General features: G+C 50.9%; 1 protein-coding gene across 1 annotated transcript in view; it reads right to left on the minus strand.

Annotated features, from left to right (window-relative positions):
- Positions 1–25,911, minus strand: part of LOC119965159 (NHS-like protein 1) — a 279,160-nt gene that overhangs the window by 13,764 nt on the left and 239,485 nt on the right. Inside the window, 4 exon segments of the mRNA XM_038795566.1 lie at positions 2,297–2,428; positions 3,657–3,849; positions 10,021–10,080; positions 11,912–12,039. Coding sequence (XP_038651494.1) covers positions 2,297–2,428; positions 3,657–3,849; positions 10,021–10,080; positions 11,912–12,039 — 513 coding nt within the window.

The following is a 25,911-nucleotide window of genomic DNA, read 5'->3' on the forward strand; positions in this document are numbered from 1 at the left end:
CTCCTGGTGAAGGTGGAGGACCTAGAGAATAGGTCCCACCGGCAGAACTTGAGAATCGTTGGGCTCCCGGAGGGATCCGAAGGAGCGGACGCTGGGACATACATCGCTGACATGTTTGAGAAGCTGCTGGGGGATGGGACATTCTCCCAACCCTTGGAGGTGGACAGGGCTCACAGAGCACTCGCGAGGAAGCCGCGAACGGGAGAACCCCCCCCCCCCCCCCCCCGAGGGCAATGGCGGTGAGATTCCACAGGTACTTGGATAAGGAGCTACAGTGGGACAAGCAGACACGGAGCTGTAAATGGGACAGGTCTTCACTCGGGACTGGATTCAAAGGCTAAAGGGGTCGCGATCCTGATCAATAAGCGGGTGGTGTTTGAGGCGGGTAGAATAGTTTTGGATGTGGGAGGTCGTTACATTATGGTCAGTGAGAAACTGGAGGGGATGCAGAAGATATTAGTAAATGTGTATGCGCCAAATTGGGATGATGTGGAGTTCATAAAGAGGATGCTGGGGAAGATACCGGACTTGGACTCGCATAGGTTGGTCATGGGAGGGGACTTCAACACAGTTATTGACCCTGGCTTGGACCGGTCACAGCATTTACTGTGGAGAAACCCCAGCAGTTTGTCCTTTACATGGAGAATGAAGCTCCACATTAGCTACAGCTGTTGAACATTTCCAAATACTGTAGTAGATTCAAACTTCTTTCAATAACATTGAGAACCGAGCAGAACAAGGCCCCATTCGTTAGTAATACTCCCTTCAACTAAATGGCGGGAAATTAATTGCACATCATTTCCTTTGTTCACCCTTCTTTCTCTTCCTCACCTTTCTCCCAGTTTTTCCTCCCCTCATGCTTTCTCATCTCTCTTCCTCTCCTTCCCCCACATCCCCCACTCTCCCTTTTCTTTTCCTCGCGTCTCTCTCTTTCTCCCCTGCTGATTAATTATCTCCCTGTTCTCTTTCTTCGCTCTGTCATCTTTCTCTCCTCTCTCTTGTTTCTCTTTTCTTCCCCCCCCCCCATCTTTTTCTCATTCTCTCTGACCGCCCCCCCCCCCCCCCCCCCCCTTTTCCCATTCCCTCTGATGGTCACAACAGAATACAGCCGAATCGCAGAGTGTTAACAAGGCTGTTGCGAGCATCCCAGCCTCTCCTGCTTGGTCCCAATCGTATCTCACACTCATCCTTTCCAGTGGGGGTTTGGAGAGGTTGCGGGTCCCTGGGTAGCAATTAAGAATCCTGGGTGGCTGAGACCAATTGCAACCCTTTTCCCTGCCCCCCCCCGCATCTGATGATATCATCCCACCCGGCACAGAGCAGCTGCCAGTCCTTGGTGTGGCAAATGCTCGGCCCAAGATCGCAAGAAACTGCAGACTGTGGTGAACTCAGCCCAACGCATCACACAAGCTTGCCAACCCCACATTGATACTGTCTACACCTCCTGCTGCCTCAGGAAGGGAGACAGCATTATCAGAGACCCCTCCCACCCAGGCATTACCCTCTTCCATACCTTTCCATCAGACAGAAGGTACAGAAGTCTGAAGACCCGCACATCCAGACATAGGAACAGCTTCTTCCCCACAGCTACAAGACTCCTCAACAACCCCCCTCAGACTGATCTGTTCCCTGTAAGAACACTGTTCACGATGCCGTATGCTGCTCTTGCTCATGTATTTGCTTTGTTTAGCCCCTTGCTCCGCACTGTAACCAATCACTGTTTGTCAATTTACTCTGTCGATTATTCTTTTGTCTACTATGTACGGACTGTGTGCGTTCCCTTGGCCACACAAAAATATTTTCCACTGCAATTCGGTACATGTTACAATAAATCAATCAATCAATCTTACTATGCCACTTGGCTCAGTCCCTCTCAGGCCAGAGTTTAACCCATTGAGACGTCACTGAGACAGAGGGAGAGCTGAGAAAAGCCCTTCAAGACATGTCTGTGGAGAAACTCCAGCAGGTTGTCTCTGACATGGAGAATGGAGCTCCTCCTCACTTCAGCTACAGCTGGTGAACATTTCCAAATACTATTGTGGATTCAAATATCTTTCAATGACATTGAGAACTGAGCGGAAAAATCCCTCCATAAGACATTCTCGGTCCTTTCCTTGTCCCTGTCCAGACAACACCGTTCTCCCTGGAACCTTTAACTGCTGGCTATCAGACTGTATTGGCAGGAGATGGATGAAAACTACTGGTTAATACATACACGGACACAGAGGGACACAGGCATGACGATAGATGAGAAGGGAGAGGGGAGGGCGGTGAATACAGTACTGATCAGCCATACCTAGTTCCTTTTGGACGGTGTCAGGTAGCCCGGTGATTGTCTTTCTCCGTTTGATTCTCGTGGGCCGCCTCAGCGCGGTGTCTGAGCGGACAAGAGACCGCCTGGTGCCCGCCTGGCGATCGAAGTTCTCGCCTGATAGGAAGCAGCAGAGTAAGTACAGCAACGTTACTACACACAGCGATCGCCCAATCCAGTCATTCAACCCGCCGTCTTGAGCTGGTCTGGGTTCCGCTACGTGATCCCTGCCCCACGCCAACGTGGCTGCCAACTGAGGCACTCGGGTTTTACCAGACTAGCATTCTCGAGACCAAGTAATGATGGAGACATTGAAGAGGAGAAGCCGTACAGTTCTGACATTCAAGGGAGATTGTGGCTGATGCGTTTTAACTCCGTATACAATGGCCAATTAAGGCAGGCCGGAATGCCTTGTATGCTGGGGCACCCTACAGCATAAGAATATAATGTGGCTCAATTCAGTTTGCCGGAAGCGACATTCATACACAGGGACCTGCCGTTCTGTGCGGGCAAAAGGAATATGGTCAAGCAAATTGGTGCACGAGTAGGCCATACGCTCCCTCATATCTGTTCAGCCATAAGAAAGATCAATGTTGATCTTCTACATCAACTCCACCTTCCCGCGTGGTCCGCATGTCAATCGATTCCAGTTCATAGAATCCCTACAGTGCAGGAGGCCGCCATTCGGGCCCATCGAGTCTGCTCCGACCCTCTGAAAGAGTACCCTACCTAGGCCCACACCCCGCCTTATCCCCGCAACCCCACACAACCTGCAGATCTTTGGACTGTGGGAGGAAACTAGAGCACCCGGAGGAAACCCACGCAGACACGGCGAGAATGTGCAATCTCCACACAGACTGTGACCCAAGGCCATTGTGCTCAGAAATTTGCCATTTGGCCTGACGTCCCCATGCCAGTTCTCTGCAAGAGCAACTCACCTAGTGCCACATCTCTCCCCCCCCCCCCCGCCCCGCAAGTCTTTTTTCTCTTCAGATAATTATCCCGTTCCCTTTAGAAACCCATGATCAAATCTGCTTCCTTCACACACTCAGGTAGAATGTATCACATCCTAACCACGCTCTGCGTGAAAGAAGGTTTCTCCTCCATGTCACCATTGCTTCTTTTTTTAAACACCTTAAATCAGTGTTTTCTGGTTCTCGACCCTTCCACCAATGGGGACCAGTTGCTCCCTCGCTGCCCTGTGCAATAGCAGTGTTTTATTTATATACACTTCATGGGATTTACAGCACAAAATCACGACGATATTTTCACCGCTGACTGTGATGCTGCCAAAATTCGCCACTGTCTTATGAAGAGCTCTTCCATGAGCCTACCACGTACGCACCTGTTACGTTTATTGGGACGACATCAGTCTGTACCGCCTGGGCCTGTTGGCGCATCCTCTCCTCTGGAGTGGGCAGGGGGAGGGCCTTGGTCCAGTTGGTCTGCACGTCGATCTCGGAGAGGTCACTGGACACCGGGGTTTTAGGTCTCCTCGAATTGTACAGCTTTTCCTCATCAGCGGATGAAACTGTGGACTTCACAAACAGGCAAGAGACATTTTAGGAAGAGGTCCAATTTGGTCCGACAAGCCTATCCCATTTTTTTTCCACCTTTCCCACTGTGCTCCTCAGAGCCCCTTCTTTCTCTGTACGACGAGGAGCAGGCCTCCTCAAAACTGCTCCACCATTGGATTGACCTGTTTCTTAACTCTATTCACTTGCCTTGGTGTTGTAACAGTGACTACCCTTCCCAACAAACCCCCCCCCCCCCCCAAAGCCGAAACAACTTTCTTTCGTGGGATGGGGGCATCATTGGCAGGTCCACCCCTAATTGCCCTAAAACTGAGCACCTTGCTTAGGGGTCAACCACATCTGGTGTCACATGTCGGACAGATCAGGTAAAGAACAATGGTGAACCAGAGGGTTTTTTTTACAACAATTGATGACAGCTGTTAGGGTCATCATTACTGAGCCTACCTTTATATTCCAGAGTAGGGGGGCGGCACAGCGGCTAGCACTGCTGCTTCAAGGCGCCGAGGACCCGGGTTCGATCCCGGCTCTGGGTCACTGTCCGTGTGGAGTTTGCACATTCTCCCCGTGTTTGCGTGGGTTTCACCCCCACAACCCAAAGATGTGCAGGGGAGGTGGATTGGCCACGCTAAATTGCCCCTTAATTGGATAAAGAATAATTGGGTGCTCCACATTTATTTTTTTTAAATATTCTAGAGTTATCCATTGAATGTAAACTCCACCAGCTGCTGTGGTACGATTTGAACCCATGTCGCCACGGCATTGCCTAGATTACTGGTCTAGTGACAATACCACTATGTCCTCCCCCCCCCCCCCCCCCCCCCCCCCCCCCCCCGCCACTCTTCATGAATTGATTTCCTCTCCTTTCGGTTTCTTCTATTGATTTTCTTTCCAACCATCACCTCCCCAAGTAACCCCCTGCCCACCATTTAAAATTTTTTTTTTTACCTTTATTCCAATTAAGGGGAAATTTAGCGTGGCCAATCCACCTATCCTGCACATCTTTGGGTTGTGGGGGCGAAACCCACGCAAACACGGGGAGAATGTGCCAACTCCACACGGACAGTGACCCAGAGCCGGAATCGAACCTGGGACCTCGGCGCCGTGAGGCAGCAGTGCTAACCACTGCCCTCCCCTGCCCACCATTGACATTAACTCTGCATGGGGCACCAGTCACCCTAATGTACTTTGCCAATTTTAGCCATTCTTCATCTGCAAGCTCAGTTAGTGAGAGGGGAAACGCATCAACATCTGAATATTATCCTTCTGCGAGTCACTAACTCGCCTTCTCAGTGAGGGGTTGGGGGGGGGTTGGGGAGTGGGTAGTTTTGGGGGTAGTTGAATAATGATGCAGGAGGGCACTCTGGTGTGACTCGGGCATTGAAATCAAAGACGTTCCTGTGTCTGTACCGCTCAACATCGACAGCATTTCCCAAACCCAAGGCCCCCACCACAAAAAATGAAAATGAAATGAAAATCGCTTATTGTCACGAATAGGCTTCAAATGAAGTTACTGTGAAAAGCCCCTAGTCGCCACATTCCAGCGCCTGTTCCTGGAGGCTGGTACGGGAAGAATAAAGGCAGCAGGTGCATGGGACCACCACCCCTCCAAGTCTCACACTATCGTCCTGAATAATATATAATAATCTTTATTATTGTCACAAGTAGACTTACGTTAAGACTGCAATGAAGTTACTGTGAAAATCCCCTAGTCGCCACATTCGGGCGCCTGTTTGGGTACACAGAGGGAGAATTCAGAATGTCCAAATTATCTAACAGCACATCTTGCGGGATTTGTGGGAGGAAACCAGAGCATCCGGAGGAAACCCACGCAGACACGGGGAGAACGTGCAGACTCCACACAGACAGTGACCCATGCCAGGAATCGAACCTGGGACCCTGGCAACAGTGCTAACCATTGTGCTACCGAGCCGCCCATTTGGAAATACATCTCAGTTCCTTCACTGTCACTGAGTCCAAATCCCCGAATTCCCTCCCTAACATCATTGTGGGTGCACCTACACGACATGGACTGCAATAATTCACAAAGATGCCGCAGCACCAGCTTCTCAAGAGCAATCAGGGATGGTCAGTAAAACGCTGGCATAGCCAGCGATGCCACATCTTGTGAATGTGTGAGGAAAAACATCCTCACAGGTTTAACCCGCTGACACATGGTGGGACCCCTATCCCATGGCTCAATATCCAATAGGTGAAGCTTTGCCCCGATTTTCACTCTCCCTAACATCCTCGTTTTAGAACCCATGGACTTGGTACCTTCAATTTTAAAAAGTTCATCTGCTACTGCATGATTCGGAGCGGTTGAAACTAAAATAGTGCCCGGCTTCTTTTAGCTTGGCCAGTTATTCCTGATAATCAGCACCGTGGATTTACGCTGCTTTATATTGTTTCTGGATTGTTGCTCACGTTTCGATTCGAGTGGGGTTTGCGATGAGTGGTGCGGAAATGGGGCTGGGCGGTTCAATCCATTATGTTTTGTTAAACCCAACGCTGGTGAGCCTTGGTGATCAGAGATCAGAATGCCACCAATTGTTCGTGGTGTACAAAGAAGTTGTTCTTGTGCAATCTGATAGTAATGGAGATTGTGGGGGCCAGTGAGGGAGGATCAAGACCATTTCAATTCGGTCACCCGGAGATGCCCGAAAGTTTCCCAAACTTCAGCATCCAATTATTTCTGAAACTTTTCTCTCCATTGCTCTTTCTGGAATGTATTACAGATGTTCGGTCAGACTTGGTGCGAAAAGCCTGACCTCAGCCTTAAAATTTACCTGGTACTTGTTCGAGTCTGTGGGAAACAATATTTCCCTTTCAGTCCCGTAACCATCTTACATCTCTGAAATATCCTCATCTAGATCTCTGTGCCAGGCTGAAAATCCCAAGCCACTCTTGTATTTTATTCACATCTTAACCCACCAATGAGTTCCTCTTCCCATTCCCAGCGAGCCACCACCCACTCCACTCTCCTTGTTCAGTTCAATCATTGTTTAATTCCACATCACAGCAAGTGGCCAGAAGCAACGGGTTAAGAGCAACTGAGGTAGTAAAAGGGAAAAACGTGGGAAGCGACACAGAAACACCCGTCACTCTGCAATGGGCAGAAGGCGTACAAGCAGATCGGAGCCAGAAACACAGACACGCAGTACACACACACACAGCACACATACACCCGCAGCACACATACTCACACACACACACAGTGCAGTACATATACCTGCAGCACACACACACACACACGCACACAGCGCAGTACACACATACACCCGCAGCACACATACTCACACACACACAGTGCAGTACATATACCTGCAGCGCACACACACACAGCACATACACACAAACAGCACACATACACACACAGCATAGTACATATACCCGCAGCATATACACACACACACGCAGCACATACACACACACAGCGCAGTACATATACCCGCAGCGCACACACACACACGCAGCACACACACGCAGCACACAATGCTGAAAGCTTTACATATATCTGACAAATGATTTCTGCACAGTGACCCTGAACCACAGCATGCAACTTTTTAAAAAGATATTTCACGGGATGTGGAGGTCTCTGGCTAGGTCAATATGTATTGCCCATCCCTAATTGCCCACGAGAAGGAGGTGGTGAGCCACCTTCCTTAACCACTGCAGTCCCTGTGGTGTAGTCACACCCAGGGTTAGGGAGGGTGTTCCAGGATTTCCAGCAACAGGGAAGGAACAGCGATACAGTTCCAAGTCAGGATTGTGTGGGGCTTGGGAAACATGCGGGTGGTGGTGTTCCCATGGGTATGTTGTCCTTGTCCCTCTAGGTGGTAGAGGTTGCAGGTTTGGAAGGTGTTGTCGAAGGAACGTTGGCGAGTTGCTACAGTGCATGTTGCAATGGTACACACGGCCGCCACGGTGCGTCGGTGTTGGAGGGAGTGAATGTTTACAGTGGCGAATGAGGTGCCAATCAAATGGGCTTCTTTGTCCTGGATGGTGTTGAGCTTGAGTGTTGATGGAAGTGCACTCTGCATTAACAGCCAATGTAAAGGCTGCAAGGAGGGCAGAAAATTGGAGTTACGACCACATCAGCCATGATCTTATCTAATGGCGAAGCAGGCTCAATGGGCCGAATGGCAGACTCTTGCTCCTAATTCACATGTTCTTATCCTTTGTGCATCCCTCTGGCAACATTCCCAGAGGTAGGATTCAGTGCACTTTCTTTGCTTTCTGTCCATTGGTGATAACAGAAAGAAAGACCTGCATTTCTATCCCACTTTTCAAGAGGGTTTTAGAGTTAATGAAGTACTTCTTGAAGCGTAATCTCTGTTGCAAAATAGGAAACATGGCTGCCAATTTGCACACGGTAAGCTTCCACATGCAGAGATGTGATAATGACTGGGACATTCTGTTTTAGTAATGTTCATTGAAGATGAACATCAGGAATAACACCCCTGTCCTTTGAAACATTGTCAGTCTTGCTCAAGCCCTCGAGTAGGACTTGAACCCAGAACCTTGGGACTTGGAGACGAGGGTGCTAACAACTGAGCCATGACTGACACATGGCACATATCAAGGAAATTGAAAGTGGGCAGGACGCCCTCCCAGAATCCAGAGTGCCAATGAAAGGACTCGATTAAACCGACTGATGGAACTATATTAGAGTTATTCTCCCTTCCTGTGCAATCAGTGCCGCGTGGCTTGTGGGGCTTTGGGTGGTTTAAGGCTCATAGTTACTGCTTAGAAATCATATGGCAGATGGCGATGTCAAAATGCTTTCCAATGAATTACTCACTAAACACCCAGGGTGGTGTACTTAAAAAGAAGAGCTCAATCCGTTGGATGTTGAACGTATCGAGAAGAATCTCATCACTCCCTGATGGGGAGAGGGGGCTTTGTGCAGACCATTGATCGGGAACATGGCCTGGGCTGTAATGTTGCTAATACTAATTGGACTGTGTTAACGAGAAATTACTTTTCAAAAAGAGAACTGAATTTCCGGCACAGATCTGTTGGCAGAGCCAATGAGAGGCCAGAAGGTCACACACTCCATTCCACCAGCCCTGGCTGTAGTGATTTAACTGATCGGAATAAAACACATTAAGTGTAATGCTTTTCACAATCAGCAGACTCAAAACATGTTACAGCCAGGCAAGTGCTTTTTGAAGTGTGGTCACTGTTGAAATGGAGGAAATGCGGCAGCCGTTATGCACACAGCAAGATCTCACACACAGTGATGTAATAAACGCTTTGTAATATAGAATGAGGGATATCTATTGGGCAGGACACCAGGGATAACTCTCTGGTTTCAGGGGGTTTTTAATATCCATCTGAACAGGGCCGCTTCTCATCTGAAAGATGGCACCTCCAACAGAGCAGCACGGTCTCAGTACTGCACTGGAGTGGCAGCCTTCACTTGTGTGCTCAACTTCTGTAGTGGGACTCAAACCCAGAACCTCAGTTCTTCAACTGAGCCACAGCGGACAAGGCATATCTCCAGCCAGGTTAGCGTTAAGGGTGATATAACTGGCCTCAGTGGTCAAGGGTCAGACACTCCTGATTGCCACCCAGCAGAACATAGACGGATGTGTATAACGTGTGAGGACATAATAATCTTTATTAGTGTCACAAGTAGACTTACATCAACACGGCACTGAAGTTACTGTGAAAACCCCCTCGTCGCCACATTCCAGCGTCTGTTCGGGTGCACTGGGGGGCAATTGATCTGCTGACTCTCCCCGTTCAGGCACAGGCACGTGGAGTGTTCGCTTGGGTCTGCCAAGGGAGGTGTGCATGGGACCATGGAACATCACCTCAGTGAGAACCAATAGCTTCAAGGGCGGGATGGATACGGGATGGGGCTGCTAGTAGGCAGGGATTAAGAGCAATCGATGGAAGATGGTAGCAACGATGGACAGCGTTTGCCGTGCAAAATACAATATCAAGCCAAGCAATTTGCGATTGCCGCTGTGAATTGAGGCAAAGCAAACGGCAGCATCTTCTCGTTGACTGGTGCACCAAGTGTGCGGTGCAGTGCAATGGAAGAGAAGAGGTTGCAGGAACCCGGTGAGGGGAGGATCAGGTCTACGATCAGGGTCTACGAAGGACTGCAGACATGGCCGAGACAAGCAAAGCAGTTTGCCGAGCTAGTGTGTGGCGTGTGTGTACCTGTTTTATCCATGAAGTCAAATGGCAGCAGAGACTAAGGCAACTTAAGAAGCTATGTTGCTGGAGTAAAAGAACAGAGGAAAGAAAGAACAAAAATAGAGTGACTAAAATAACTGCAGACTAAAATAAGTATGTCTGTTTAACGAGTTAGTGCCTTCGTAAAGAACCTGATAATGCCCGATTGAATTTGTTAGCACGACCATTGCACAATTACATCACAAGGAAGGACAGTCAGTTTAAGGGTTTTTAAATGCAGCTTCAGAATGGTAAACATTTTGATTTTAGTGCTGAGAAAACACTTGAACTCTGCCCTCAGAAATGATGAATGTGAAGGAGGATTAAATATAATCAACCACCTACTCTACCTATTTTGGGATGCAGATAAACAGGCAGGGCAGCATTTATTACTCACCCTCAGTTGCATTCAGGACAATAAGTGCCAAACATGCAGTGTGGGGGTGGGGTTTGATGTAGACCCAACCATATATGGGCGACAGGTTGCCTACATCCTGAAGGGGGCAGAAGTGAATGATTTATTCACTGGGGTGGCGGTGGTGGAGTGGTGTTGTCACTGGACAACAAATCCAGTAGATCCAGGGTAAGGCCTGGGGACCTGGGTTCGAATTCCACCACAGAAGATAGTGAAATTTAAATTCAATAAAAATCCAGAATTAAATGTCCAATGGTAACCATTGTCGATTGGCGTAAAAATCCATCTGGTTCACTAATGACCTTTCGGGAAGGAAATCTGCCATCTTTACCTGGCCTACGTGTGACTGCGGACCCACAGTGCAATTAGGGATGGGCAATTAAAAAAAAAAACGTTATCACACTTTTATAACCAGCCCTGGGTGAAACTGAAATTAGTGACCTTGATGGCTTAACCCTCGAGGGTTGCTGGTATAGCCACAATATGAGGTAAGTGGTGGTGGAAAGAAAGACTTGCATTTACATAGCAACTTTAACAACCACCATATGCCACAAAGTCTTACAGCCAGTGCAGTGCTTTTGAAGTGCAGTCATTGTTTTAATGTAGCCAATTTACGCACAGAAAGCTCCAACAAATAGCAAACGGATAGTGACCAGATCATCTGTTTTTTTTGCCAGGAATAACTGTTGGTCAGGCCACTGGGAAAACGCCCCTTTGCTCTTCCTCAAAATAGGGCCATGGCATCTTTCACACCCACCTGAGAGAGGAGGGAGGGACTCAGTTTACAGCACCATCAATGACGTAGCCCTCTCTCAGTACTGCTCCGGACCTTTAGTCTAGAGTTTTTATCCTGGCACAGGACTCGAATCTCTGACTCAGAGACACGAGTGCTATGAACGAAGTCACAGAGTCCTGTCGATAAGGCATTGGCCTGAAACGTTAACTCTGCTTCTCTCTCCACAGATGCTGCCTGATCTGCTGAGTATTTCCCCATTGTTTTCTATTTTTTTTTAGATCTCTGGACTTTTTGCTTTTTGTATTAGCGTCTGATTGATTTTGGGTCGTGGGTCGGTGAAAGGCTTCACGAATTGGAAATCGTATGAAATAGAGGGGGAGGAGTTGAACTGGTGTAATCTTTCTAGCGATGCTTCTCAAATAATGTTTATTAATTTTACCAAAACACACGCCAAGGACATTTCCTCTCTCAATTGAATAAGGGCTCAAATAAAAGGCAAAGTATTCAGTTTAACATCGCCACCAAGGGAACGGGTGTTCGAGCGGAGTGTAGCAAAATTTTCTCTGAGATATCGGGTTGATGCATGCCCATCCCAGCCCCCACACTTCCCTCCCAACATGATGTGGCAATGCAATATCCTTCATTAGGTTTCAGGTGCTGGAAAAGGCAAGCAAGGGGGAAAGGTTTGAGCAGAAGGCCTCAAAGAGATTTTTAGTCAGACTTACCATTCGCTCCTGATCTTCCTCCTCATCCAGGCAACTTGCAGAGCGATGGGATGATGACGAGGCGAATATCGGGCCCTGGGAGTAGTACTGGGAACTGCGAAAACCATCCTTCCTTAGTTTATCACAGTCTGCAGGCACACAGTAAGAGAGAGAGAGAGAGACTGTGAGAAGCCGGAGTGTAAATTGCAGCATCTGTTAGAAGCAAAATCAATTCATCCTTTGTTTGAATTCACATCAATGTCCGGAGACCCTGACTGGCACTCAGCACCTTGCCCACCGGGTACTGGGGCTTCCGACACAACTGCTGATATTCACCCTCAAACATACCTAGATTATCCGGGCTCTGGGTCACTGTCCATGTGGAGTTTGCACATTCTCCCGTGTTTGCGTGGGTTTCGCCCCCACAACCCAAAGATGTGCAGGGTAGGTGGATTGGCCACGCTAAATTGCCCCTTCATTGGAAAAAAAATTAATTGGGTACTCTAAATTTATAAAAAACATACCTAGACTGGTGTTCTATGTTGCCTTGGGCGGTACATAGAATCGTAGAATCTTCGGGCAAGATTTTCCGTGGCAGGTTCCCCAGCATCGGGAACGGGCGAGATTTTCCGTGGCAGATTCCCCAGCGTCGGGAACGGGCGAGATTTTCCGTGGCAGGTTCCCCTGTGTCGGGAATGGGCGAGATTTTCCGTGGCAGGTTCCCCTGTGTCGGGAACGGGCGATATTTTCCGTGGCAGGTTCCCCAGGGTCGGGAATGGGCGAGATTTTCCGTGGCAGGTTCCCCTGTGTCGGGAATGGGCGAGATTTTCCGTGGCAGGTTCCCCTGTGTCGGGAACGGGAGATATTTTCCGTGGCAGGTTCCCCAGCGTCGGGAACGGGCGAGATTTTCCGTGGCAGGTTCCCGTGTTGGGAACGGGCGAGATTTTCCGTGGCAGGTTCCCCTGTGTCGGGAACGGGCAATATTTTCCGTGGCAGGCTCCCGTGTTGGGAACGGGCGAGATTTTCCATGGCAGGTTCCCCTGTGTCGGGAACGGGAGAGATTTTCCGTGGCAGGTTCACCTGTGTCGGGAACGGGCGAGATTTTCCGTGGCAGGTTCCCCTGTGTCGGGAACGGGAGAGATTTTCCGTGGCAGGTTCCCCTGTGTCGGGAACGGGAGAGCCATACAAAACGGCACAGGCCTCGGCAGGACTTGAACATCTGGCCAGTGGCCAACGGCGAGCTGCCTCCGCCAGCGGAAAGCACACAGGGTGAGGGGGTGGAAAATCCTGCTCATAGATTCCGCGCCATATCCCAGACTTGGCCTCCTGAGCCAGGGTAGCATGATGTTGTCCGGGATGGAGATTCGCTGTTCCCGGTGTTATCCGGGACTCGAGGCTCGCTATTCCCGATGTCTGGGACTGCTGCAACTGGCCTTGGTGTCGCTCTATGAGATACGTGCGAGTGTGAGCGCTCTCGTAGTCAAGGCAAACGACATAGATGCATTTAAGGGAAAGCTAGACAAATGGAGAAAGGAATAGAAGAATATGCTGATTGGATTAAGACGAAGAGGGATGGGGGGGGTGGGGGATGGGAGGAGGCTCATGTGGGCCTGTTGGGCCGAGTGTTCTGATTGTCCCATAAAATTCAGCGTCATTAATGAACCGTCCTGTCTTTGTCTTTTTCGGGTTATGTGCTTCTGTGGGTCATTCCCGATTCTGGGCTTGCTGCGACTTAGACATTTATCGAGTGGCAGAAGGTGCTTAAAAGCTCATTAATCCCTTTCAGATGGTATTACTGAGAGTAAGCTGCATTAATTTACAGATGAGGAGGCAACATTCTGTCTAGCCCGAGACCCCAGGGGAGGAGGGGGGAGGGTCCTTTCTGTAAAAATGGGCCATTATCCCAGTGCAGCCAGGGAATGATGGAATATGAGGATAGGGCAGCAAGTGGCGTTGAGGCGGAGCAGCCATTCAGCTGTTGTGCGCTGGCTGAGGGGGTAAACTCCCAACCCGGAGTCAAAAGCCTGGAGGTTCATGTCTTAGCCCAGGCCTTGGGCAAAAGGTTAAGGCCGACACTCCCAGTGCAGCGCTGAGGGAGCTGCACTGAGAGAGGTGCTGTTAAATAATAATAATAATAATAATAATGACTTATTGTCACAAGTAGGCTTCAATGAAGTCACTGTGGAAAGCCCCTAGTGGCCACATTCCAGCGCCTGTTCGGGTAGGCTGGTACAGGAATGGAACCCGCGCTGCTGGCCTAGTTCTGCATTACAAGCCAGCTGTTTAGCCCACTGTGCTAAACCAGCCTCTAATTGAACCTGCCCTATTTCAAAGAGGAGTAGGGGAGTTATCTGTGGTGCCTCGGCCAATCGCCGCCTCAAAGGACATCACAAAAAGATTATCTGGTCATTACCAGAAAGGTGTTTGTGGGAGTTTGCTGCGTGCAAATTAGCTGCTGTACTTCCTCTAGTGGGCGACAGGGAAAAGGCAGGGAGTGGCGCTCGGAAAATTGCTCCTTCAGAGGACCAGTACAAACATGGTGGGACAAATGGCCTCAGTCTATGCTGCTCCTATTCTGTGATTCTGCAACAGCCACAACTTAAAAAGTACTTCTTGGACTTGGGAGGTCTTTGTGCGCCTGGGGAGCGAGAGGCAGAAAAGGCTTCTATCTGTTTCCAAAGCTAGCTTTTCCTGAATCAGATCACCAATTTGTTGCCAGAGGCAATAGCTTGAGGGCTGACGAGGAGACTCTCCCCCTCTTACCACCTGGCCATCAGGCGTATCGGAAGGCTGATACTCAATCGGTTTTGGTCCCGTTATGAACCCACCTTCCTTGGCCATCAAGTGCCGGGGTGGGACTTGAACCCACAGCTTCTTGGCTCGGAGGCAGGGATGCTGCCCACTGTGTCACACAAGACCTTACTCAAAAGGTACTTCATTGGCTGTAAAATACTTTGGTATGTCATGAAAGGAGCTCTATAAATGCAAGTCTTTCTATCACTGACCCAGCCATGCACCGCACTAGACCAAGGCAGAGGTTGGGCATTCTGTGATGAGCAGTTCAACCCCTGCCTTCCTCAAAGTCTCAAGTCAGGGGTGTGATGGAATATTCTTGCTAGTTACATTGTAGTTGGAACAACACCCAAGAGGATCAGCATTATTCATATTATTCGGGCAGCACGGTAGCATTGTGGATAGCACAATTGCTTCACAGCTCCAGGGTCCCAGGTTTGATTCCGGCTTGGGTCACTGTCTGTGCGGAGTCTGCACATCCTCCCCGTGTCTGCGTGGGTTTCCTCCGGGTGCTCCGGTTTCCTCCCATAGTCCAAAGATGTGCAGGTTAGGTGGATTGGCCATGATAAATTGCCCTTAGTGTCCAAAATTGCCCTTCGTGTTGGGTGGGGTTGCAGGGTTGTGGGGATAGGGTGGAGATGTTGACCTTGGGTAGGGTGCTCTTTCCAAGAGCTGGTGCAGACTCGATGGGCCGAATGGCCTCCTTCTGAGCTGCAAATTCTATGATAATGGCCCCGTGCCACCAGCATCCACTCCCTCCAGCACCATGCACTGTGGCAGCAGCAAATCGCCACAGTTACATTGACAGAACTTTACAGGACCTGCGAATGCACTTTATTAACAGATGGCTTAGCTATTCCACATAAGTAAATAAGCTTCTTGAATAGTCATGGCCAAGCTCTGATCCATTTATCAAGAATATTATACTTAGAACCACACATTGGGGAATCAATGGTGTTATAGCTCTGAGCTCAGTGTTCAGGGTCTAACCACTGCCTGAATCCAAATTCATGTATCAATTCATCAGTGTTATTCATTTTTTTCATTGCAATTCTGACTCTAACTGTCCCGAAAGTGCGCTGATCACACCTGGTCACAGGCTCCATTTTGCATCTCGAAGCTGCAGCATATGAACAATGGGGAAACAGTTTAGTGTTCAGCATGGGCAAGGACTGCTTTTCCTCATTGTTGGCTCTACATCTCTTCTTGCTGGCGTGCAGTGCAAAGCAACACCAGTTCTCTCTTCCCTTTCACGCGGGTGCAAGCTTTTCTCTCTCCTTTCTATCCATCTCTCTGTCAGTAACCCTGTGGCTGATGCACTCGCTCTCCGACTCGCCATAGTACCCCAAAAGTGGAGGAGGCCATTTGGCCCATCGAGTCTGTACTGAACCTCGCAAAAAAGGCCACTCTCCCAAGACCCACTCTCCTGCCCTGTCCCCATAACCCTGCACATTGATCGTGGCCAATCCACCGAACCTGCACACCGTTGGACACTAATGGGGCAATTTGAATGGCCAATCCATCTAACCCTCTCCCTCTGCCTCGCCCTCTGTCAGTCACTCTCAAGCACTCACTTTCCTATTCATGCTCTCTCTCCGTCATGCGTTCTGTCTGACATGTTCTCTCTCTGTGTCGTACTCTCTCTTTGGCCTGCTTGGTCATTTGTTTTCGGTCACTCACACTTTGTGATTCGTTCTCACCTCCAATTTCCGTGCCACACTTGTATATCTCCGAATTAAATGACATCTCCCGATATTTTTTTTTTTTATAAATGTTTTTATTCAGTTTTCGTATTTTATATTGAACAAATTACAAATTGTTAGGAGAAACAAAAAAAAAACAAACACGCAAAAATTAACATACATATTTACAGGTAAGCATCTTCGTAGTAGTAACTGCGCCCCCCCCCCCCCCCCCCCCCCCCCCCCTCAACATGTTTATTTAGCTTGGGTTTTGGGCCTTAGCTAGCCATCGAACCCCCGTAACGAACCTGTAGCCCCCCCCCTCCCGCTACCTTCCCCCGACTATTCTTCCTCTTGTACATTGGCCACAAATAGGTCCCGGAACAGTTGCATGAATGGCTCCCACGTTCTGTGGAAGCCGTCGTCCGACTCTCGGATGGCAAATTTGATTTTCTCCATTTGGAGAGATTCCGAGAGGTCGGACAGCCAGTCCGCAGCTCTGGGCGGTGCTGCTGACCGCCAGCCAAACAGGATTCTACGGCGGGCGATCAGGGAGGCAAAGGCAAGGGCGTCCGCCCTCCTCCCCAGGAATAGATCTGGCTGGTCTGAAACCCCGAAGACCGCCACTATCGGGCATGGCTCCACCCTCACCCCCACCACTTTGGACATAGCCTCGAAGAAGGCTGTCCAGTACTCCACAAGTCTGGGGCAAGACCAGAACATGTGGGCGTGGTTGGCCGGGCCTCTTTGGCACCGCTCACATCTGTCTTCCACCTCCGGGAAGAACCTACTCATACGGGTTCTTGTTAAGTGGGCTCTATGTACCACTTTTAGTTGCGTCAGGCTGAGCCTTGCGCACGTGGAGGTGGAGTTGACCCTATGCAGTGCTTCGCTCCAGAGTCCCCACCCTATCTCCATCCCCAGGTCGTCCTCCCATTTCCTCCTTGTTGCGTCCAGTACGGTGTCGTCCCTATCTACCAGTCGGTCATACATGTCACTACAGTTCCCTTTCTCTAGGATACTTGCGTCCAGTAGGTCTTCCAGTAGTGTCTGTCGTGGCGGTTGTGGGTACGTCCTTGTCTCCTTTCGTAGGAAGTTTTTGAGCTGCAGGTACCGTAGCTCGTTCCCCCCAGCTAGCTGAAATTTCTCTGTCAGTTCGTCCAGTGTTGCGATCCTGTCGTCCGTGTATAGGTCCCTGACTGTCAGTGTTCCCCCGTCCTGCCTCCACCTTTTGAAGGTGGCGTCGGTCAGTGCTGGTTTGAACCTATGGTTGTTGCAGATGGGAGCCCTGTTCGACATTTTGGTCAGGCCAAGTTGCTGCCGCAGTTGGTTCCAGGATTGGAGGGTGGCTGTCACCACTGGGCTGCTGGAGTGTTTTTTGGGTGGGGATGGGAGTGCTGCCGTGGCGAGGGCCCGGAGGGAGGTTCCCATGCAGGAGGCCTCCTCCGCACGCACCCACTCAGCTTCTGGCTCCTGGATCCATCCCCTTACTCGCTCGGCTGTTGCTGCCCAGTGGTAGAATTGTAGATTCGGGAGGGCTAACCCTCCCCTGGTTTTTGTTTTTTGTAAGACCTTCTTTGGGATCCTAGCATTTTTACCCCCCCATACGAACGCCATGATGAGTTTGTCCAGCGCTTTGAAAAAGGCCTTGGGGATGTAGATCGGAATGGATCTAAACAGGAAGAGGAACCTGGGCAGTACGTTCATTTTGATCGTCTGAACTCTCCCCGCGAGGGAGAGCGGGAGTGTGTTCCATCTTTGCAGGTCCTTTTTAACTTCCTCCGTCAGGCTGGTGAGGTTCCATTTGTGGATCCATTTCCAGTCATGGGCTATTTGGATCCCCAGGTAGCGGAATTTATGTCGGGCTTGTTTGAACGGCAGCCCCTTTAGTGCTGCCCCCCCCCCCCCCCCTTGCGGGTGTAATGGGAAGATCTCACTTTTGCTCATGTTGAGTTTGTAGCCCGAGAAGGCTCCAAACTCTTTCAGGAGCGCGATGATTCCGTCCATGCTGCTTTGTGGGTCCGAGATATAGAGGAGCAGATCATCCGCATAGAGTGAGACTCTGTGCTCTCTACCTCCCCTTCGGATCCCCCTCCAATTTTTTGCTGCCCTGAGCGCGATTGCTAGCGGTTCAATTGCTAGTGCGAACAGCAGCGGGGACAGTGGGCATCCTTGTCTGGTGCCCCTGCGCAGCTGGAAGTATTGGGAGTTGGTATTGTTGGTCTGTACACTCGCCATGGGAGCGTTGTACAGGAGCTTTACCCAAGCGGTGAACCCTGTTCCAAGCCCGAACCGCTCCAGTACCTCTATGAGGTATTTCCACTCGACTCTGTCGAAGGCCTTTTCTGCGTCCAGGGAGACGATCACCTCTTGTGTTCTCTCCCCGGAGGGGGTCATTATCACGTTCAGCAGGCGCCTGATGTTCGCGGTCAGCTGTCTACCTTTGACAAAGCCCGTCTGGTCCTCTGTGATCACCTCAGGTACACAGTCTTCTAGCCTTTTGGCTAGGATTTTGGCCAGTATTTTGGCGTCTGCATTCAGCAGAGATATGGGTCTGTATGACCCACATTCCGTTGGGTCTTTGTCTTTCTTAGGTATCAGCGAGATTGAGGCCTGTGCTAACGTGGGTGGCAACGTGCCCCTAGCTAGCGAGTCTGTGAACATCTCCCGCAGGTGCGGGGCCAGTGCTGTCGCAAATTTTTTGTAGAAGTCTGCTGGGAATCCGTCCGGTCCCGGCGCCTTCCCCGCCTGCATGGAGCTAATGCTGTCCATGATCTCTCCCAGTGCTAGTGGTGCTTCCAGATCCCGTTTTCTGCCCTCTCCCACAACTGGTATGTTCAGTCCGTCAAGAAACCGGTTCATCCCAGCCTTCCCCGTTGGGGGCTCTGAGGTGTACAGCTCTTGGTAGAAGGCCATCTCCCGATATTTGACCCGAATTCCACCCAAGTCCAACCTGAGAAATTGTTCTGCTTGATGAAGGACGGCATGGGCAAGGGGAAGACCAGGGGATGGTTTAGCACAGTGGGCTAAACAGCTGGCTTGCAATGCAGAACAATGCCAGCAGCGCGGGTTCAATTCCCGTACAGGCCTCCCTGAACAGGCGCCGGAATGTGGCGACGAGGGGCTTTTCACAGTAACTTCATTGAAGCCTACTTGTGACAATAAGCGATTATTATTATATTAAGACATTGTAAGCAGGTGATTCAGGCCCTTGTCATCTCCAGACCCGACTATCCCAACGCACTCCGAACCCCCACCACGGCTTCGCTCCTCCTGATCTCTGTAATCTCCTCAACGCTCAGAGATATCTTTTTTTTTCTATTTTTTATAAGTTTAGAGTACCCAATTATTTTTTCCAATTAAGGGGCAATTTACACTTCACATCTTTGGATTGTGGGGGTGAAACCCATACACAACGGGGAGAATGTGCAAACTCCACACGGACAGTGACCCGGGGCTGGGATTCGAACCCAGGTCCTCAGCGCCACAGGCAGCAATGCTAACCACTGTGCCACCATGCTGCCCTAACACTCAGAGATATCTGCGCTCCTCCAAATCTGCCCACATGTGAATCCCTTTTCTTAATTGCTCTGCCACTGGGTGAGCCTTCAGCTCCTGGGCCCGAAGCTCTGAAATTCCCTCCCCACATCCCTCTGCCTTGCTGTCCTCCTTAAACCTCCCTGACCAAGCATTTGATCATCCGACCTCCTACCTCCATATGTGGCCTGTTGTTATTGTTTTATCATGCTCTTGTGGAGCGTCTTGGCGTGTTTTCTGATGTGAAAGAGCTACATAAACGTGAGTTGCTGTTGTTTGAGAGCGGCACTGAGAAGGGGACGCAACTCTTGCTCCCCTGAAATCAGTGGCACAATGTGACAACTCTCTTTCAGGGTCCCTGTAACAGGATCCTGTTGACTTGCACAGGCAGGGCGGGCTGCTGAGGCATAATTCGCAGATCAGGCATTGAATTAATGACCGTTCTTTCACACCCAGCTGCTGTCTGGAGGAGGTAATGCTGCATTACATCGGGACCCCCTTCCCCGCCCCCCCTGCCATCACTTATCTCCGGCATATGGCGGAGCCAGGAAATGCCGACACAGAGCAGCCAGGCGGGCCTTCTTCAAACAGTCCCTTTGTGTAAACTCCAGAGAAAGGAAGGAAAATAAATTGTGAGCTCCATCGCAGTGTGACAGCTGGACCAATGCGCTCAGAGAATTGAGCCAGACAGACAGACAGTGACCTTCTGCCCAAAGACCGACACACGTCTCGAAACAAAAAAATGTGCAACTCAAGGCTGAGGTACACCAGCAGCTGCGGCATCTACCCTTCGAACTGAAGGCACACATACTGCTCAATACTGCCCTTTTGTTTGCCACTGAAGGAATTTTCAGCTATCGGAACTGCTGGTGAACTAGCCCAGTGGCTAGTGCTCTTGTCTTGTAGTCAGAAGGTCAGTGGGTTCAAATCCCACTCCAGAGACTTGTGCGGCTCACCCAGGCTCATGCTTCCCTGCAGACGGAGAACTGCAACCCTGTCTGCATACTGAGGCGGGTGTCCGGGACGGAGTCACACTGTTCCCAATGCCCGGGACAGAGACTCCCTGTTCCCAATGTCCGGAACGGAGACTCGCTGTTCCCAATGTCCAGGACTGAGACTCACTGTTCCCAATGCCCGGGACGGAGACTCACCGTTCCCAATGCCCGGGACGGAGACTCGCTGTTCCCTGTATATGGGACTGAGACTCGCTGTTCCCAATGTCCGGGACAGAGACTCGCTGTTCCCGATGTCCGGGACGGAGTCACACTGTTCCCAATGCCCGGGACGGAGACTCGCTGTTCCCAATGTCCGGGACGGAGACTCGCTGTTCCCAATGACCGGGACTGAGACTCGCTGTTCCCAATGTCCGGAACGGAGACTCGCTGTTCCCAATGTCCGGGACTGAGACTCACTGTTCCCAATGTCCGGAACGGAGACTCGCTGTTCCCAATGTCCGGGACTGAGACTCACTGTTCCCAATGTCCGGAACGGAGACTCGCTGTTCCCAATGTCCGGGACTGAGACTCACTGTTCCCAATGTCCGGGACTGAGACTCGCTGTTCCCAATGTCCGGGACTGAGACTCACTGTTCCCAATGTCCGGAACGGAGACTCGCTGTTCCCAATGTCCGGGACTGAGACTCACTGTTCCCAATGTCCGGGACTGAGACTCACTGTTCCCAATGTCCGGGACTGAGACTCGCTGTTCCCAATGTCCGGGACTGAGACTCGCTGTTCCCTGTATATGGGACTGAGACTCACTGTTCCCAATGTCCGGGACTGAGACTCGCTGTTCCCGATGTCCGGGACCGAGAGTCGCTTTCCCTGATGTCCGGGACCGAGACTCGCTGTTCCCAATGTCCGGGACGGAGACTCGCTGTTCCCAATGTCCGGGACAGAGACTCGCTGTTCCCGATGTCCGGGACGGAGTCACACTGTTCCCAATGCCCGGGACGGAGACTCGCTGTTCCCGATGTCCGGGACCGAGACTCGCTGTTCCCAATGTCCGGGACGGAGACTCGCTGTTCCCAATGTCCGGGACAGAGACTCGCTGTTCCCAATGTCCGGGACGGAGACTCGCTGTTCCCAATGTCCGGGACTGAGACTCGCTGTTCCCGATGTCCGGGACTGAGACTCGCTGTTCCCAATGTCCGGGACAGAGACTCGCTTTTCCCAATGCCCGGGACCGAGACTCGCTGTTCCCGATGTCCAGGACCGAGACTCGCTGTTCCCGATGTCCAGGACCGAGACTTGCTGTTCCCAATGTCCGGGACAGAGACTCGCTGTTCCCAATGTCCAGGACCGAGACTTGCTGTTCCCGATGTCCGGGACCGAGAGTCGCTTTCCCTGATGTCCGGGACTGAGTCTCACAGACCTCCGTGTCCGGGACTGAGCCTCGCTGTTCCCGATGCCCGGAACGGAGACTCGCTGTTCCCGATGCCCGGGACAGAGACTCGCTGCTCCCAATGTCCGGGACAGAGACTCACTGTTCCCGATGTCCGGGACTGAGACTCTCTGTTCCCAATGTCCGGGACGGAGTCACACTGTTCCCAATGTCCGGGACGGAGTCACACTGTTCCCAATGTCCGGGACAGAGAGTCGCTGTTCCCAATGTCCGGGACGGAGTCACACTGTTCCCAATGTCCGGGACGGAGTCACACTGTTCCCAATGTCCGGGACTGAGACTCGCTGTTCCCAATGCCCGGGACCGAGACTCACTGTTCCCGATGTCCGGGACTGAGACTCGCTGCTCCCAATGTCCGGGACTGAGACTCGCTGTTCCCAATGTCCGGGACAGAGAGTCGCTGTTCCCAATGTCCGGGACGGAGTCACACTGTTCCCAATGTCCGGGACGGAGACTCACTGTTCCCGATGTCCGGGACTGAGACTCTCTGTTCCCAATGTCCGGGACTGAGACTCGCTGTTCCCAATGTCCGGGACGGAGTCACACTGTTCCCAATGTCCGGGACAGAGAGTCGCTGTTCCCAATGTCCGGGACGGAGTCACACTGTTCCCAATGCCCGGGACGGAGTCACACTGTTCCCAATGTCCGGGACAGAGACTCGCTGTTCCCAATGTCCGGGACAGAGACTCACTGTTCCCATGTCCGGGACCGAGACGCGCTGTTCCCAATGCCCGGGACCGAGACTCGCTGTTCCCGATGTCCGGGACGGAGTCACACTGTTCCCAATGTCCGGGACAGAGACTCACTGTTCCCATGTCCGGGACCGAGACGCGCTGTTCCCGATGTCCGGGACTGAGACTCGCTGTTCCCGATGTCCGGGACCGAGACGCGCTGTTCCCGATGTACAGGGCTCAGTGGTCCTGATGCCGCCCAGTTGAAGGGCAGTAATGAAATGAAAATCGCTTATTGTCACGAGTAGGCTTCAATGAAGTTACTGTGAAAAGCCCCTAGTCGCCACATTCCGGCGCCTGTCCGGGGAGGCTGGTACGGGAATCGAACCATGCTGCTGGCCTGCTTGGTCTGTTATAAAAGCCAGCGATTTAGCCTGGTGAGCTAAACCAGCCCCTGGATTGGATGGGTAATAAATGTTATTCTGGCAAGGGATGCCTACATCATGTGAAAGAATATTGAAAAACAATTGACCGTTCTGAGGGGGAAGAACAGCATAAATGAATAATTAGAAAGGTCTGGTGGGATAGATCTGTACAGTCACTCAGCACATTCAATCGCCATGTTCATTCAAAACACTGCAGGCGATAGCCAGGTTTCAAAGGGAGGAGGTTCCTGCCATCTCGCCTTTCCATTTCACAGCACTGACTACGCATTCCAATAACCAGGTCGGTCAATTAGCATAGGAAAGGGCTGGTGTGTCCTCACATTCCCTTGCCCCTCACCCCCTACTGTCCTGAAGAATCTCTCCTTCACCTTTATCACAGGAACTAACTTGCTCTGTAAACTCGTAAAACAGAGGGAGCTCCCTGAAAGGAAAGAAGAGGAAAACATCTCAACAACTGAATGGTTTTTCCAGTGACCTGACAACTCCCAGTTTACTTCAAAGACTCTTTTGTCATTACTCAAGAATTGACGGTGCATACCGTTTCAGTTCCACAACGAGGCTCCTACAACACCGCGCACTAATACACCAACCCCTTTAATGCTGCAGTGCTCAAATTCTATCAACTGGCCAGTCTCAACAATCTTGCTGTAATTAGTCACTTTATCTTGGTGCTGTGAGGTGACACGTCGAGCTGACGGCAGGTACGCATTCCCGGTCTGTCTGCCACACTCCTTTTTCTAGATCAACCCCAAGTCTGAAGTCACAAAGTTCACACTCCACACCAGACCGCCCTGGCCAGCTGGTAAGGGGGCTACCATCGAGTCACTTTGCAGCCAGCTGACAGGGTGATTGGCTGCAGTGCCCACCAATAGAAGCAAACTATTTCTCATCTGTGTAAAATCGCTCCAGGTCCTCATCCCCTCCCTATCACTGGAACCTTCTCCAGCCCTGGAAACCCCTGAGATGCGATCTGGTATCTCTGTGCTCCGCCAATTCTTGTCTCTTGCACAGCACCATTGGGAGCCATACCTACAGCTGCCTCAGCCTAAAACTGTGGACCTCTTCGCCGCAAGACTCGATGGGCCGAAGGGCCTCCTTCCCGCACTGTAAAACTCTGACTCATTCCTGACACCACTCTCTCTCGTCTTAAAGGTGCTCTTAAAAACCTACCTCCCCTTCTGTCTTGTGCCTTTATGCGCCTTGCTGCCAATTTTCATTTGATACTTCCCTTGTGAAATTAGGGGTGCTATTATCTGAAAACAGTCACAGGATGTGGGTGTCACTGACTGGGCCAGTATTTATTGCCCATCCCTAATTGCCCATGTGAAGGTGGTGGTGAGCTGCCTTCTTGAACCACTGCAGTCCCCGAGGTGCTGTTACGGAGGGAGTTCCAGAATTTTGACCCAGCGACAGTGAAGGAACGGCCGATATATTTCCAAGTCAGGATGGTGTGTGACTTGGACAAGAACTGCAGGTGGCGGTGTTCCCATCCGTCTGCTGTCCTTGTCCTCCTCGGTGGGTTGCGGGTTTTGAAGTTGCTGTCAAAAGAGCCATGGTGAGTTGTGAAGTACATCTTGTAGATGGTGAACACTGCATTGGTGGTGGAGGGAGTGAATGTTGGTGGTTAGGTTGCCAATCATGTGGGCTGCTTTGTCCTGGATGGTACCGAGCTTCTTGTGTTGTTGGAGCTGCACACATCCAGGCAAGTGGAGAGTATTCCATTACACTCCTGACTTGTGCCTTGTCGATGGTGGATAGGCTTTGGGGAATCAGGCGGTGAGTTACTTACCACAGGACTCCTAGCCTCTGACCTGCTCTTGAAGCCACAGTATTTATATGGCTAGTCCAGTTCAGTTTCTGGTCAATGATAGCGGGGGATTCAGTGATGGTAATGCCATTGAATGTCACGGGGCGATGGTTAGATCTTCTCTTGTTGGTGATATCCATTGCCTGCCACTTATGTGGATGAATGTAACTTGCCACTTATCAGACCAAGACTGGATATTGTCCTGAGCTTCCTGCATGTGGACACGGACTGCTTTTGTATCTGAGGAGTGGTGAATGGTGCTGAACGTTGTGCAGTCATCTGCAAACATCCCCACTTCTGACCTGATGATAGAAGGCAGGCCATTGATGAAGCAGCTGAAGATGAGGACACCCTGAGGAATTCCTGCAGTTATGTTCAGGGATTGGGATGGCTGACTCCAACAACCACAGCCAGCTTCCTTGGTGCCAGGTATGACTCCAACCAGTGGTGCGTTTTCCCTGATTCCCATGGACTCCAGTTTTGTTAGGGCTCCCTGATGCCATACTCAGGTGAAATGCAGCAGTGATGTGAAGGACAGTCACTCTCACCGCGCTTCTTTGGTCCATGTTATACCAAGGCTGTAACGAGGTCAGGAGCTGAGCAGTCCTGGCATGAAGACATGGATCAGATAATCTGTCTTTGTGATGTTGACTGAGGGATAAATATTGGCCAGGTCACCGGG

Source organism: Scyliorhinus canicula, chromosome 1, assembly GCF_902713615.1.
Source record: "Scyliorhinus canicula chromosome 1, sScyCan1.1, whole genome shotgun sequence".
In the NCBI taxonomy this organism is placed as follows: domain Eukaryota; kingdom Metazoa; phylum Chordata; class Chondrichthyes; order Carcharhiniformes; family Scyliorhinidae; genus Scyliorhinus; species Scyliorhinus canicula.